Genomic DNA, 17,840 nt, shown 5'->3' on the forward strand with positions numbered 1-17,840 from the left:
TGTCTGGGAGGTAACGGGGGCCTTGGAAAGCAGTTGTAGGAGAGGGAACGTAGAGGCCAGATCACAGAAAGTGAGGGAGCCCAGCAACTCTGTATTATGGGTGTTACCATTATATTTATTACCAAAACCCTGGTCGTCAGGAAAGATTACTTTGGTAAAGATATAGTTGAGAATCTTTTCTACACCTATAAAAATTCAGTGTTGTCTCTTTTTAAGGTCACGACTCTTTAAAAAAATTTGGATTTTAATATCTGTCAAATGGGAGGTTGAATGAACAGGTGAATAATGAATGCTTAAATTTGGACGTTATCCCCACCTTTGGGGCTTCTGTCTGGCACATATGGCAGCAAACTTTGCTGTTTGTGAGGGAACACATTTATTTTTTTCAGCTTTGCATCTGTATTTTGTTTATGTTCTCTCAGGTTGAGATTCTGTAATTCCATCCATTTTATAACATCTGACTAATAGCCTAAATTTAAAAGGGCCCTGGGAAATTTCCTGCTAGTCAGACTTGTTTAGTTCCTGTCCTTGTCAAAATGTTATCCTTTATTGACTGTTCAGATAGTGGTCTCTAATTAGAGACTCAAGGTGTATTACCTCTTTTTCAAAACAAAACACAAGGGAAAGGGAAAAAGAAAAAACACCCAAACAAATAATGGAAGAGCCCTGTAATCTTAGAATTACGGACTCATTAACTTGCTAAATAGTTCTTTAAAATGGTCTTTAAAAAAAAAAATTGTAGAATTTTCTCCAGAATCAAATAAGAGCAATAGGATTTTAGGTTGAATGATTCCACTTTAATCATTGTTTTGCATTGTTTAATCATACTAAGAAAATGATTTAAAACATTGTAAGACTTTCAAAGCATTTTTGATTTATTATCAGCTCTTAATTCTGTTATAAGATATAATTTGCAAAACAAATGGTTTTGTAAAAGACCCCTGCCCTGCACTATCTATCCTTGTTCAAAGCCTGCTAGATACAACTGCTAGATTTAATGTAATTGTGGTCTTTGGTAAAGGAAATGCCAATGTCAGATACTATAACCTAGTACTTTTTTTGGCTTATATTTGATTTTTTTTTTTTTTTTATGGCATGATGTTGCTCCTTATATGCATTTAGTGAAACAACTTCTCTTAGTTCTGGCAAAAGTAAAACAAAGCTTCTAATTTTTTTTTTCACCAAAATTTTCTCTCCCATGTAACATGGAGAACTACTTTGGGGGTCTTATTTGAGTCTTTTTTTTTAAAGTGCTGAGGCAGTTCAAAGTATATTGAGAGCAAAGTTAAGCTTTTCTGCAGTTTCTTCTGCAGACTGCCACTGTGGAAATGAGGTATGTATTTATTTTTGAAAGAAGATCAGGGTCCTAATATTTTCCAGAAAGATGACAGCTGTGTTATATTGCATATCTGGTATGTAAGTCGTATGTTTTAACTCCACAGTATCTTTGAGGTGTTCTGAGGATTCAGCTGTGAATTGATGCTATCCAGCGTTTACCAAAAGAATGTGGTGTAGTCCTTTAACTTCTATAATGTCTATCCTATTGTATCTGAAAGACATAAGTGAATTACATTATAATGCTGGGGCATTTTAAGAGGGACAATATAACTTCTGTTTTTTCTCAAATTACTTAGTCAAAGACACTTTCTATTAAATTAGCCAATATTCCTTTACATCAAAATCTATACAGATTTCTCCTAGTATTCAGTGCTAGGAAAGTGCCTATCTTTCCCATTCAGTTTGTGTATATGTTTATCTTGAAGTGAGACTTTTGTAGACCAGAGAGAAATTAATCATTCTGGTTGAATACTAAATTTTTTCCAACTAATACATTTTATTTGCTCTTTTTAATTAAAAGCCCCACTTGGTTATAAGTGTATTTTTATATTGGAACTGCTAATCCTTTTAAAAAAGAAAGTGGTGTATTATATAACAATTATATAGAAAGTGGTGGAAAGTTTTGATGAGATCAAACATTATAAAAAATGTTTGATAAGTATAGTGATAAACTTAAAAATTATTCCCAAATCCTGGTAAATGGATTTTCATCTACCTTGCTGTTTATCACGTTTTAGATTGCAGAATAAGCAATAACTTTTGTCCTGCTCTGAATGCTAATCTTGAGAATAGTGGAGTTTTTCCTTAAGGCATGAACTGTTAAAAGGCATTTATTTTTGTCTAGTTTTCATTTTAGCTAAAAATATTGACTTTCAAATATGGGCAGAACTTTATTTGAAGTTTATTGATATATGAGATTTGTCAAATGTACATTTAAAAGTGGTTCAAATGTACATTGTATATGGATTTATATGAGGTTTTTTAAAAATTGAAACGATATACACCAGATGGTTAACAGTGGATATTGTCTTTTTAAAATCTTATTTATTTTTCTTGAAGTGTAGTTGATTTAAGTTGGCTTAAAGCTCAACATTCAGAAAACTAAGATCATGGCATCTGGGCCCATCACTTCATGGCAAATAGGTGGGGAAACAGTGGAAACAGTGAGAGACTTTATTTTTGGGGGCTCCAAAATCACTGCAGATGGTGATGGCAGCCATGAAATTAAAAGACACTTACTCCTTGGAAGGAAAGTTATGACCAACCTAGACAGCATATTAAAAAACAGAGACAATACTTTGCCGACAAAAGGTCCATCTAGTCAAGGCTATGGGTTTTCCAGTAGTCATGTATGGATGTGAGAGTTGGACTATAAAGAAAGCTGAGCACAAAGAATTGATGCTTTTGAACTGTGGTGTTGGAGAAGACTCTTGAGAGTCCCTTGGACTGCAAGGAGATCCAACCAGTCCATCCTAAAGGAGATCAGTCCTGGGTGTTCATTGGAAGGTCTGATGCTGAAGCTGAAACTCCAATACTTTGGCCACCTGATGTGAAGAGCTGACTCATTTGAAAAGACCCTGATGCTGGGAAAGATTGTGGGCAGGAGGAGAAGGGGATGACAGAGGATGAGATGGTTGGATGGCATCACCGACTCAATGGACATGGGTTTGGGTGGGCTCTGGGAGTTGGTGTTGAACAGAGAGGCCTGGTGTTTTGCAGCTCATGGGGTCGCAAAGACTGAACTGAACTGAGCAGGTAGTGTTTGATGGTGGGATTATATGTGATTTCCTACTCCCCCTTTTACCTATCTGTGTTCTAATTTTTAAGAGAGTTGATGAATGTGTGCAAAAGAAGGAAAAAAAAAATCCCTAAACCATTCTAGTTTCTAGTAGTTTATAAAGGCCCTTTTAGTTCACAAAAAACCTGAAGCTCTTTTTAATACTCACCAACCCTAAAGGAAATAATACATTCATGAATAATTATACCTCAGAGTCATTCAACATGGCACTCCATCAAGATTTTTTGACTCCAGCTAGAATATATAAGCTTTCTGATAATGCTAGCTGGGAGATGGTGGCTGTTTTCTTTGGTAATTATATGTCTGGGCATTACATATATGTATGTTTATTAGTTTAATTTAAAAGTGTCTTAAACTTAACATTTTAGTTTATACTTTGAAAGTGAATAAGTAATTTTCAGGAATCAAAGTAGGAATATAGGTTCATTTTACAGCATAATTGCTGTTGTGTTAATGCTAAAACTCATTCATCTTGGGGAGTTTTAATTAGGACAGATGGGATGGGATAGAAAACAGTCTTTGAGTTTCTAGTTGTTCAGGATACTATGCTAGATGCTCTACCTGCACTATCTCATTTAATTTCATGACCACAGTAGAAATTGTAGATGGTAATAGTCTTAATTTACATATGGGAAAACCAAGACTCAGGGAGATGAAGTAATTTGTAATGGCTTTGAGCACTAGAAATAATATTTCTGTGTAATTGTTATGGTTACCAGTAACCATCACAGTAACCACATAATTTATTAAAACTTGTGTGATAAGCCAGGCATTTAGGGATTATTAAGAAAAAAAAAAACAACTGTCAGGGTATATTCCCCCGCAAATGAAAATAACTTTCTTTGGTTATTTAATATATACTATGGTAAAGAATTCAAATCATACATCAAAATATAAGAAAGAAAATAAAGTTCACCTAAAATCTCACCACCCTGTGATGCACAAAAGGAGGATCACCAAAATATTTTTGCATTACTTTATGCAAACTTATGCAAAATTTTATACAAGTAATAATGCCACCTTCCACACATACCATCATCTTATCTTTACCTTCCCAAGTAAGCCTTAATAACAGCCTAGTATATGTCCTATGTTTCTCTCCGTGGTTAAATAACTTCATGTAATCCTGTAGAGACCTATATATACACTTAGAGTGAGATTTTAGTTACTATCAGAACGTTTGAGTACTTCTTTTTAGGTGCAAGTCTTTGTGCTAGTTGTGGGAGAACTACAAGGAAGAGTAAGTGATTCTCAATCACTTTGTAGTGTGTGAGGAGAGGTGAGCAGGTAAACATAGAAGACTTGCTTTGATATCTGCTAAACGTTGGTTAGAAACATAGCCTGGGAGCCCTTCAGGGGAGCTCCCAGAGGGCAGAGGCCTTGCCTTGTTGATTTTGATGGGCATAAACACTTGCTTGACCCATGGGATTATGGGTACATGTCTGTAAATAAAAGTATGTGTTTAAAACAAAAAAAGATTATTCTGTTTACAGGTCTAAATGGATTGGCTTTTGTAGTTTGAGAGTCCAGTAGAGAAACAGTTGATATATTTGTTTCTTTGGAATGGAATTATCCATTTTCCCATCAGAGAGTTTAATTCTTTTTCTTTTAAAGTTTGGGAATTTTTGTAACAAGGAGGACACTATAATATTTTGCTGTACAGTTTAGTGTGTATAGTGCAAGGCCCTTTGAAGTTTAGATAGTTTAAGTAGTGATACTTTCTAACACAGAAATTCTTATTTGCCTAAAAGTAAGTTTAAGCATTCACTTTGATTGTACATTTGATGCATAAATTGAATGAGAATTTATACATTTGCATATGCCAAGTATTGAACTTGGGAAGAGTAAGAAATAAGATAAGTCTCCAATGAGATGATTGACTTTCAAAATGTTTGAAAAGAACTAATGTTTTATTAAAGGTTGGTGAATATTCACTCAGGTGTTCAGTTTGCCTAGCACTGTTCTAGATGCTGTGTGTGTGTGTGTGTGTGTGTGTGTGTGTGTGTGTGTATGTATGTAAAGGAAATAAAACAAGGCAGTATCATCGTCTCTTAAGGGAAAAACTATTTCATTTAACATTGAAATGAACATGGAAGCTATGTGACTCAAGAGGGAAAGCAGTAAAGACTGTTAATAGTGAAGAAGAGTGTTTAGGGCAAATGATTTTGATTTTATCATGACCCTGAAAGAATCCTTAAATTACTGTGATGGACACAAGCTCACTTTTAATGTCTTCTTAACAACTCAGTGAACTTTGACACCATAATGACTGAAAAGGAAGGTTTATTGAGTCACTGACTCATTTCCTAAAGAGTTTGGGTTCTTTTTGTATGTTGAAGTCTTTATTTGACATGACTTTGGACTTCACAGGAGGATAGGTCTGCTCATTGGTGCTGAATGACTATGACAATTGAAAAGGAAATGTTTCTAAACTCTAATAAAAGAGTTGGTTTTATTTAATATGGCTAATCTCAAACTAAAGGGGTCTGGAATTCTTCCTGTTTTTATCTAGGGATAAGTAGAATATTTTATTCTTTGGTGTGTGGTTCTACTTCTAAAGCAAGTGCTTTGGATTCCAAAACATTAGTTTTAAAGTTAAGAATATTTCTTTGTGTTTAGCTCTAAGAACGTTCTATTTTAATAGAAATACTTGTTTTCTATTACCATCAGCACTGAATGAGTTCCAGTTCTTCATCTTTACCAACATTTGGTAGTGTCAGTCTTTTTAATTTTAACCATTTATGTGGTGATATATCATTGTGGCTTTAACTTGTGCTCCCCTGAATACTAATGATTTTTTTTAAACATTTTTTCACATGCTAGTTGGCCATTGGAGAAGGAAATGGCAACCCACTCCAGTACTCTTGCCTGGAAAATCCCATGGACGGAGGAGCCTGGTAGGCTGCAGTCCATGGGGTCACTAAGGGTTGGACACGACTGAGTGACTTCACTTTCACGTATTGGAGAAGGAAATGGCAACCCACTCCAGTGTTCTTGCCTGGAGAATCCCAGGGACGGCAGAGCCTGGTGGGCTACTGTCTATGGGGTCGCACAGAGTCGGACACGACTGAAGCGACTTAGCAGCAGCAGCAGTTGGCCACTTGTGTATCTTTAGCGAAGTGATTGTCCAAATCTTTTGCCAATTATGCTTTTATTGTGCTCTGTTTGCCTTTGAAAAATTGAGTTGTCATTTTTTTGTATATTCTGGATACTGATCTTTTATCACATCTGTGTTTTGCAAACATTTTTTTCCATTCTGTAGTTTATACTTTTGTTTTCTTAATAGTGTCATTTGAAGAGCAGTTGTTAGTTTTGATGAAGTCCAGTTTATCAATTATTTGTTTTATACATGTGCTTTTTTATGTCATATCTAAGAAATCGTTGTCTAATTCAAAATTACAGTATTTCTATGTTTTCCTCTAGAAATTTTATAGTTTCAGGCTCTATGTTTAGATTTATGAACTATCTCAAGGTAATTTTTGTTTATTGTGAGTGAAGTGTTGTTTTCTTTTTTGTTTTTAATTGAAGTATAATTGATTTACAATGTTGTGCCAATCTCTACTGTCCAGCAGAGTGACTCACTTATAAACATTCTTTTCTGTGTGCTTTTCCATTATGGTTTATCATAGGTTATTGAATATAGTTCCCTGTGCTATACAGTAGGACCTTATTGTCTATCCATCCTATATACAGTAGTTTACATCTGCTAATCCTACTTTTCCAGTTCTTCCTTCCTCTACCCCCCTCTCCCTTGGCAGCCACAAGTCTGTTCTCTATGTCTGTGAGTCTATTTCTGTTTTGTAGATAGATTCGTTTGTGCTATATTTTATCTTATTTATTTTTAATGTTTTTTTTATTCCTTTTTAAATTTTTTTTTGCAATCTTTATGTTTAATTGTAGGATAATTGGTTTACAATAGTGTGTTGGTTTCTGCCATATATCAACATGAATCAGCCACAGGTATACATGTGTCCCCTCCCTCTTGAACCCATCTCCCACCCCATCCCACCTCTCTCAGTTGTCACAGAGCACTGATTTTGAGCTCCCTGTGTCATACAGCAATTTCCCACTGGTTATCTGTTTTACATATGATAATGTACATGTTTCATTGCTGTTTTCTCCATTTGTCCTACTCTCTTCTTCCCCTACTGTGTCTACAAATCTGTTCTCTATGTCTGCATATCCATTACTGCCCTGCAGATAAGTTCATCAGTACCATCTTTCTAGATTCCATATATATGCATTAACATATGATATTTGTTTTTCTCTGACTTACTTCACTCTGCATAATAGACTCTAGGTTCATCCACCTCATTAAAACTGACTCAAATGCGTTCCTTTTGACGGGTGAGTAATATTCCATTGTATATATGTACAATTTCTTTATCCATTCATCTATCGATGAACGTCTAGGTTGCTTCCATGTCCCAGCTGTTGTAAATAGTACTGCAGTGAGCACTGGGATACATGTCTTTTTCACTTATGGTTTCCTCAAGGAGTATGCCCAGTAGTAGAATTACTGGATCATATGGTGGTTTTATTCCTAGTTTTTTTAAGGCATCTCCATACTGTTCTCCATAGTGGCTGTATCAGTTTACATTCCCTCCAACAGTGCAAGAGCATTCCCTTTTCTCCACACCCTCTCCAGAATTTATTGTTTGTAGATTTTTTGATGATGGCCATTCTAACTGGGGTGAGGTGATACCTCATTTTAGTTTTGATTTGCATTTCTCTAATAATGAGCCATGTTGAGCATATTTTCATGTATTTTTTGGTCATCTGTATGTCTTCTTTGGAGAAATGTCTGTTTAGGTCTTCTGACCACTTTTTGATAGGGTTGTTTGTTTTTCTGGTATTGAGCTGGTGATTCTTTTTTTTTAAATTTATTTTTTCATTGGAAGAACCTTTCTTTACAATCTTGTGTTGGTTTCTGCCATACAACAGCACAAATAAGCCCTAATTATACATGCATCACTTTACTCTTGAGCCTCCCTCCCCTTCCCCCATTGCCATATTTTAGATTTCACATATAAGTGATAGCATATGGTATTTGTCCTTCTCTTTCTTACTTCACTTATTATGATCATCTCTACTTGCATCCATGTCACTGCAAATTGGCATTATTTTGTTCTTATCATTTGGTTATTTTATTTTTAGTTACCTGAGAAATCTCCATATTGTTCTCCATAGTGGCTGCACCAACTTAACATTCCCATGAACAGTGTAGGGGAGGATCCTTTTTCACCACACCCTTTCCAGCATCTGTTATTTGTAGACTTTTTAATGATGGTCATTCTGACCAGTGTGGTTTTGATTTGAATTGTACTTTTGATTTGCATTTCTCTGATAATTAGTGATGTTGAGCATCTTTTCATGTGCCTACTGGCCATCTGTATGTCTTCTTTGGAGAAATGTCTATTAAGATCTTCTGCCTATATTTTGATTGATTTTTTTTTCTGTTGTTCAGTTGTATGAGCTGTTTGTGTATCAGTTCAGTTCAGTTCAGTCGCTCAGTCATGTCCAACTCTCTGCGACCCCATGGATTGCAGCATGCCAGGCCTCCCTGTCCATCACCAACTCCCGGTGATGGACTCAAACTCATTTCCATTGAGTCAGTGGTGCCAGCCAACCATCTCATCCTCTCTTGTCCCCTTCTCCTCCCACCTTCAATCTTTCCCAGCATCAGGGTCTTTTCAAATGAGTCAGTTCTTCGCATCAGGTGGCCAAAGTACTGGAGTTTCAGCTTCAGCATCAGTCCTTCCAATGAACATTCAGGACTGATTTCCTTTAGGATGGACTGTTTGGATCTCCTTGCAGTCCAAGGGACTCTCAAGAGTCTTCTCCAACACCACAGTTCAAAATCATCAATTCTTCGACACTCAGCTTTGTTTCTAGTCGAACTCTCACATCCATTCATGACTACTGGAAAAACCATAGCTTTGACTAGACAGACCTTTGTTGGCAAAGTAATGTCTCTGCTTTTTAATATGCTGTCTAGGTTGGTCATAACTTTTCTTCCAAGGAGCAAACGTCTTTTAATTTCATGGCTGCAATCACCATCTGCAGTGATTTTGGAGCCCCAAAAATAAAGTCTGCCACTGTTTCCCAGTCTATCTGCCATGAAGTGATGGGACCAGATGCCATGACCTTAGTTTTCTGAATGTTGAGCTTTAAGCCAACTTTTTCACTCTCCTCTCTCACTTTCATCAAGAGGCTCTTTAGTTCTTCTTCGCTTTCTGCCATAAGGGTGATGTCATCTGCATATCTGAGGTTATTGATATTTCTCCCGGCAATCTTGATTCCAGCTTGTGTTTCTTCCAGCCTAGTGTTTCTCATGATGTACTCTGCATATAAGTTAAATAAGCAGGGTGACAATATACAGCCTTGACATACTCCTTTTCCTATTTGGAACCAGTCCGTTTTTCCATGTCCAGTTCTAACTGTTGCTTCTTGACCTGCATACAGGTTTCTCAAGAAGCAGATCAGGTTGTCTGGTATTCCCATCTGTTTCAGAATTTTCCACAGTTTATTGTGATCCACACAGTCAAAGGCTTTGGCATAGTCAATAAAGCAGAAATAGATGTTTTTCTGGAACTCTCTTGCTTTTTCGATGATCCAGTGGTTGTTGGCAATTTGATCTCTGGTTCCTCTGACATGGTACATGGATTTATTTATTTAGGTCTTCAGGAAAAGTATATATAAAAGAGTGTATATGTGTGTGTCACTGAGTCACTTTGCTATACAGCAGAAATTAACAAATACTGTAAATCAACTCTACTTCAATTAAGATGAAGGGGGGAAGATAAAAAAATTTGTTTCTAATTATTTCTAAACACATATTTTTACCTTCTAGGATTTACAAAATCACTCAACTAATGGCAACAGTTGATACCAGTTGGGATTAAGAACTCACTTATGGAGATTTTAGAGAAGAACATAGGAACCTGGGTTTATCTTCTGTGTGTGATTCATCCCTCAGTTTTTTTGAACTAAATCCTTTGTGTAGTAATGGGATTTAGTTTAATGTAATTCACAAGTTTTTGCTTTCTGACTAGAGTTGGTTAACTTCCTTTAGTCCCTACCTGGATTGTGGCTCATCTCCCTTTACTTTCTGCTTCAATTCAGCACCCTTTATATTTTTCACTTTTTCTTTTTCACTGTTAGGCTGTGGTCCTTAACTTACAGTATCCTCCACAGTGGTATCAAATATCAAATCCATTTAATTATTTCAGTCTGACTTTCAGAGGACCAATCTGGGAGGGAAAGGTAATACTTTGCAAGTTGCCTGTGTATGCTTGGCTCCTGAGAGACTGTAGAGGGAGATGAGAGCCCAGAAGGAACCGGAGCAGCTCCAGCGTTTCATAATCAAGTTGACCAGGCAGGATCTTCTTTAGTGTTCACTCATTTTGTGCCCTCAACCTGAAATTCCTCCCTGTCTTCTCTGCTCATTTTAATGTTCACCTTTAAAGAACCAGTTTACATACCACTTCCTCTGAGAAGCCTTCTTTTATTGACATATTCCCAGTTAATTGTACCTCCTACCTTCCTGAAGAGCCTGTATATTATCTTGCTTTTTTCGATAACTATTTGTTAATATGTCTTTCCCACTAGATTTATAGCTCTTCTGTAGTAGATCGTATATCTTCTATCCAAACAGCATCAGGCATATAACAAGAATTCTGTAAGTATGGTTATATAAATAACCAGACCACACCTGCAAACAGATGGTGGTAATGTAGAAAGGAACAAGAGAGGCTACAAGAAGGAGCTTGCATTTATGTTGGGCTTTAAAGGATGGATAGGATTTCCAGAAGCAGAAGAGGAGGAAAGGGTGTCCCATGTAGATAGAATAACATGATGAGGTTTGGGCTAGGCCACAGAATAGCTATAGGTGGTAGATGTTAGGTGGCTTTGAAATTATGAGGGGCTTTAAATATGTCCCAACGAAGATTTGTTCAATTCAGTAGTCAGTGAGATTACTAAAGTAGGAGGGTAATTTGAGCAGAAAACAGTTCAGACAATGTATGAGATTGTATATTGGGTAGTTTGGGGTGGGGGTAGACCCTTGTGGTAAGACCAGTTAGGGTGCTATGGTATTAGACCAGGCAGGAGCTGATGAGGGTGTAAACCAGTTAATAGCTTCCCTCTTCCCTGGTAGCTCAACAGTTAAGAATCCACCTGCAATGCAGGAGACTCCGGTCGATACCTGGGTTGAGAAGATCCCCTGGAGAAAGAAATGGCAACCCATTCCAGTATTCTTGCCTGGGAAATCCCATGCCTGGTGGGCTACAGTTTGTGGGGTCACAAAAGAGTCAGACAGGATTTAGTGACTAAACAACACCAAAACCGGTTAATAGCAGGGGAAAGGGAAATGAGAGAGCACATGTTGGCCACTGATTGAATATGTGAGTGAAATAAGAGAACTTCATTTAGTCATAGCTGGGGTTTTAAGGCCAAGCACCTGGAAAAGTAGTGGTGTTAGTAAGAGAAACAAAAATGTTAGAAGAAGCAAGTTTTGTGAGGTGATGCTTGAGTATAAATCTGTTGAGTCAGAGGTGCAGGTGATGTTCTGGGTGGCTTAGAGAACATATTCACCATAGTTCAGTTCAGTTCAGTCGCTCAGTTGTATCTGACTCTTTGCGACCCCATGAATCACAGCACGCCAGGCCTCCCTGTCCATCACCAACTCGCGGAGTTTACCCAAGCCCATGTCCATCGAGTCGGTGATGCCATCCAACCATCTCATCCTCTGTCGTCCCCTTCTCCTCCTGCCCCCAATCCTTCCCAGCATTTTAGGGTCTTTTCTAATGAGTCAACTCTTCGCATGAGGTGGCCAAAGTATTGGAGTTTCAGCTTCAACATCAGTCCTTCCAATGAATACCCAGGACTGATCTCCTTTAGGATGGACTGGTTGGATCTCCTTGCAGTCCAAGGGACTCTCAAGAGTCTTCTCCAACACCACAGTCCAAAAGCATCAATTCTTCGGAGCTCAGCTTTCTTCACCATCCAACTCTCACATCCATACATGACCACTGGAAAAACCATAGCCTTGACTAGACGGACCTTTGTTGGCAAAGTAGTGTCTCTGCTTTTTAATATGCTATCTAGGTTGGTCATAACTTTCCTTCCAAGGAGTAAGCATCTTTTAATTTCATGGCTGCAATCACCATCAGCAGTGATTTTGGAGCCCCCAAAATAAAGTGAGCCACTGTTTCCACTGTTTCCCCATCTATTTGCCATGAAGTGATGGGCCCAGATGCCATGATCTTAGTTTTCTGAACGTTGAGCTTTAAGCCAACTTTTTCACTTTCCTCTTTCACTTTCATCAAGAGGCTCTTTAGTTCTTCGCTTTCTGCCATAAGGGTGGTGTCATCTGCATATCTGAGGTTATTGATATTTCTCCTGGCAATCTTGATTCCAGCTTGTGCTTCATCCAGCCTGGGATTTCACATGATGTACTCTGCATATAAGTTAAATAAGCAGGGTGACAATATACAGCCTTGACGTACTCCTTTTCCTATTTGGAACCAGTCTGTTGTTCCATGTCCAGTTCTAACTGTTGCTTCCTGACCTGCATACAGGTTTCTCAAGAGGCTTCCTTTAAATAACAAATTACCTTCTGTTACGTACATTGTTGTGTTCTGACTACAGGCACACATTGTAGTGAGAGGTAGCTGTCCCTTTGCCATGTTCAATGTTTCATGTACTTTTTCTTTTATAACACTCAATGTGTTTTGTTCATGTGCCTATTTTTGACTAGAGAGTCAAGGACAGTATATTATTTTTTTTTTGTAGAGTGCTTGGCATATCAAGGACATGCAGAAAAAGTTTGAATTAATGAAAGATTTAGTGGCTCAAAATACAGAGGCCTTTTAACAAGTAATTATCTTGTTAGAAGACTGGCACTTCTTACAGGTTTCATCAACACAGTTATAATTCTTCCACCTGTTGGTAACATGGGCGTAAGTCAGCTTTTGGAATAGTTGTTAGTTTGAATCTCAACTCTACTAGCTTTCCATCTGCTCTTTTTTATTCATTTAACCATAAAATTTAACCTTTTAAAGTGTACAATTCAGTGGTTTCTAGTGTATTCATAAGGTTCTACAACCATCACCACTGTATAATTCCATAACATTTTCCTCACCTTAAAAAAGAAACCCCTTACCCATATTTACACCCATACCCATTAACAGTCACTCCTGAGTCCCTCTTCCTCCAGCCCCTAGCAACTACTAATCTACTGAACTTATTTTTATTCAAGGGAAAGAGATTAAAATGATCTAACTCTATAGCTGATTTCTTTTTTTTTTAACCTTTATTTTTTTTCTTCCAATTTTACTGATATAATTGGCATGATTTGACTTAAATACACCATGAAATGATTATCACAATAAGTTTAGTGAATATCCATCATCTCATAAAGGTACAAAATTAAAGAAATAGAAAACAAATTTTTCCTTATGATGCCAACTCTTAGGATTTAATCTCAACTTTCATATGTAATATACAGCAGTGTCAATTATATTTATCATGTGGTACATTGCATCCCTAGCATTTATATATCTTATAACTAGCATTTATTTTATTTGTGCATTTTGACTGCTTTCAGCCAATTTTTCCTTCTCTCCCCCCAACCCTCTCTACTTCTAGTAATGACAAATCTGATCTTTTTTTCTGAGTTTGTTTCTTTGTTTTTAAAGTATAATTGACGTACAACACTATGTTAGTTTCTCTTACATAGCATAGTGATTCCGGATATCTGTACATTTCAAAATGATCACCAGGATAAATCTAGTTATAATCATGATCTGTTGTCATACAAAGATGAAAGTGAAGGTGAAGTCGCTCAGTCTTGTCTGACTCTTTGTGACCCCATGGACTGTATAGTCTGCTAGGCTCCTCCATCCATGGGATTCTCCAGGCAAGAATACTGAAGTGGGTTGCCATTTCCTTCTCCAGGGAATCTTCCCAACACAGGGATTGAACCTGGGTCTCCCTCACTGCAGGGAGACTCTTTACTGTCTGAGCCACCAGGGGCTCGCTCGCTCCATACAAAAATACTTCATAATTATTGACTGTATTCCCCACACTGTACATTTCATATCTGTGACTCATTTATTTTGCAACTGGAAATTTGTCCCTCTTAATTTCCCTCACCTTTCTTTCTCCCAACCCCGTCCCTTCTGGCAACAACCTGTTTTCTGTATTTATGACTTTTGTTTTGTTATGTTTTTTTAGATTACATATGTAAGTGAAATCATACAATATTTGTCTTTCTCTGTCTGCCATACTTCATTTAGCATAATACCCTCCCGGTCCATGCATGCTGTTGCAAATGGCAAGATTTTATTCTTTTTTATGGCTGAGTAGTGCTCCGCTGTGTATATATACCCCACATCGTCTTTATCCATTTATCTGCTGATGGATGCTTGGGTTGCTTCCATATCTTGGCTATTGTAAATAATGTTACAATGTTTACAATACAAGTGAGCATGGGGTTGCATATATATTTTTGAATTAGTGTTTTTGTTTTCTTTAGATAAATACTCAGGAGTGCAGTTGCTGGATCGTGTGGTAGTTCTATTTTTAATTTTCTGAGGAATCTCCATACTGTTTTCCATAGTATCTGCACCAATTTGTATTCCCACCAACAGTGCATAAGGATTCCCTTTTCTCCACATCCTTACCAAGACTTGTTATTTGTTGTCTTTTTGATACTAGCCGTTCTGTGAGATGATATCTCGTTAAAGTTTTGATTTACATTTCCCTGATAACTAGTGATGTTGAACATCTTTTTATGTGCTTATTGGCCATTTGTGTATCTTCTTTGGAAAAATAATCTTTTCAGATCCTCTGCCCATTTTTTAATCAGATTGTTTTTTGATGTTAAGTTGTATGAATTCCTTGTATATTTTGGATATCCACCCCTTATTGGGTATATTATTTGCAATTTTTTTTTTTTTACCATTCAGTAGGTTACCTTTTCAGTTTGTTTAGTGTCTTTCACTGTGCGGAAGCTTTTTAATTTGATGTAGTCCCATTATAGCTGATTTCTAATAATACCACCCTGCAGAAATGTATTATGTTAAAAGGAGGCAGTAATTGATTTTTCTCCTTGTAGGAAAGCACACCAGAGAGAGATACCATGGGGCAGACAGTGAAAGAAGGTAAGGTTTACTTGTCTAAAGATGATACTTTTAGTCAATCATTTGAAATTAGTATCTTTTGGTAGACTGGATGTTTTAAAAAAAGCTTTTTTGAAAAATGAAATTAATGGAAGATGTTAAGTGCTAAGAATTGGAGTTTTAGAACTGAATAGCTATTAAAGGTAATCTTGTTTTCCCTTCTTAGTTTTATAAATGAGAAAGCTGACACTCAGGGAGGTTAAGTGAACAGGTCATATAACAATCTATGACAGCCAAGATCACAGTCCAAATTTTCTTACTTAAATATGGATGATAAAAAAATGCTTCATCCTGTCCTGCTCTAGTGAGAAGTCAGCTCACTGTCCCATGAGTTTGTCACAGTCATTTTCACTCTCTGTTTTGAGTTGTATTTTCTTTCCCATAATATATATTCTTCATATTTTTGTTGTCCTGAATCCTGTTCCTCCTTCAAGACCCAGTTTAAGTTCTCTCTCTCTCATGACTTTTACTCTGGCTTCATGATGAATGTTGTGCGCTGCTATTTCTGTTTTTGTCAGGTGTATTAGTTTAGCATAGTCTCTGTACCTAGATTCTTAACTTTCCTTGAGCAGGAACCAGGCCTTTATAATTTCACTTTCTTCTCTATTAGAAAATACTGATATAGAACTATTTAGTAAATATAAATGTGTACTTACTTTATATTAGTCAAATTATCTAAATAGAAAGTAACCTATACATCCCTCTTGAGTGTTCACATATCTTGAAGAGTCAGTCATAACCAGAAAGTAGATCTGATACATTTAATGGTACACCTGGCAGCCTTCCTAGAGTCTTCTTTAAGAAGCAGTCACTTGACAGTTCAAGCATCAGTAAGGGTAAAACAGCACTAGATGGAAACACACCATGTTATTAAATCTGTTGGTTCATAATGATACTAAAAAAACAAAACAATATTTATTGGTCATCTGTGGAGAATGGTGGGGATACAATTCATTATTTTGAAAACTAGAAAATAAAGAAGAAAGCATAAAGCATTGATTGTGGCTTCCTTTTGTGGTCTCTACCTCAGAGCAACTGAATGGTTGAAGAGGGGAGTTTTCTCTCTATAGAAGTTTTCTGGCTAATCAAGACAGGATGATAAAATTAGAATACCTCCATTATGCGACCACTGATGAGCTAATGGATCTAAGCAATAGTTATATGTGGCTGCTCATATCACAAGAAGAGAGAACTAGGTATATTAGGAACCTTCTGTGAGAAGTACACACCATCACCTATGGAAGTCATTTTCTCTCTTCCTTGCAAAAAAGCTAAACCTGAATCTGGTTAAGCTCTTCTGGCTTGAAATAGCTGTATCAATTTAGAGAAAATATAAGGACCAGAAGAACCCAGTATCATGAGGAAGTAGCAGACTGCAGACTGGAAAAGTCTGAACTGATATCACCAGCAAAAATATTGCTAGAGGAAGGGGAAATAAACAGACAAAGAGGAGACTACAGATCAAAAGAAATTTAAGCAATGTACCTACCATTGCTCTGTATGGACTTTATTTGGGTCCTGATTGAAACAGATACATTTAAAATATTTAAGACAACGGGGAAGTTAAGAAGAGTGCTTATTTGATAATATTGAAGATTGTGGTTAGTTTTTCAGCATAATAATCATAATGAGTCATTTAAGAAACACATACTATAATAAATGTGGATGAAATATATCTTAGATTTGGTGAAGTTCCAAGGTCCAGTGCTGTTTGAGCTCCTCAGCCTAGCACAGAGAAAAACTTTTCCTGGTCTGTTGAAGGACAGGGAACCCTGGTGTGCTGCAGTCCATGGGGTCACAAAGAGTCAAACACAACTAAGTGACTGAACAACAACAAACAGTCTGTTGAATTACATTGTAGTCTAGCTTCTCTGTTGTTTTAAATTCTCAAAAGTATGCACTTCATTGCTGGGGCACATTAATCTGAATATTGTAAGGATCAGCTCAGTTCATTTTGGTTTGTTCATTTATTTAACAAATATTCAAGAATGTTCTGTGTGCCAAGTCCTTTTCTGGGCACTGAGGATAGAAAGTAGTGAATAAGAGACAAAATGAAAAAATTTCTGACCTTTTGGAGCTTACATTTGAGTGAAATGAGACATGCAATAAACAAATAAACAAATTACAAGGTACATTGTATATTAGAAAGTGAAGTCCTTTGCAGAAAGTGAGGATTTAATTATAAAATTGAAACTGGTTCCTATTAGAAAATACAGTTTAGGTTTTTGTAAGTACTCTTTGAAACTGTTGCTCTATTATTCTGGTATTGCTCACTATTTTCTTTCTCTTTTTAAAGAGTCAATGGATGTAAAGAAGGAGAATCAAGAGAGAGCTCCTCAATCAGGCACATCTTCTGTGCAAAATGGTAGGTTTTAAATTAGTTCAGTGGAACATGTATTTCTTCTTCACTCAGTTTTAGTATGAACTCTCTTATTGCTTTTGGTATAATCTATGTGTAGTAAGCTCTTGTAAATATAAACTCTAAGCAATAGGAAAGACCAAAAAGATAGTATTTAATT

General features: G+C 36.7%; 1 protein-coding gene across 5 annotated transcripts in view; it reads left to right on the forward strand.

The window, feature by feature from the left end:
- SCML2 (Scm polycomb group protein like 2) overlaps nucleotides 1-17,840 on the forward strand; it is a 115,458-nt gene that overhangs the window by 8,871 nt on the left and 88,747 nt on the right. For all 5 annotated transcript variants that reach the window (XM_081564665.1, XM_081564666.1, XM_081564667.1 and 2 more), the window contains exons 2-3: nucleotides 15,258-15,303; nucleotides 17,618-17,686. In XM_081564665.1, the coding sequence (XP_081420791.1) occupies nucleotides 15,282-15,303; nucleotides 17,618-17,686 (91 nt within the window). In that variant the 5' untranslated portion in view covers nucleotides 15,258-15,281. The remainder of the gene's footprint in view (nucleotides 1-15,257; nucleotides 15,304-17,617; nucleotides 17,687-17,840) is intronic.

Source organism: Giraffa tippelskirchi, chromosome X, assembly GCF_054371585.1.
Source record: "Giraffa tippelskirchi isolate mGirTip1 chromosome X, T2T-mGirTip1v1.2.pri, whole genome shotgun sequence".
NCBI lineage: Eukaryota > Metazoa > Chordata > Mammalia > Artiodactyla > Giraffidae > Giraffa > Giraffa tippelskirchi.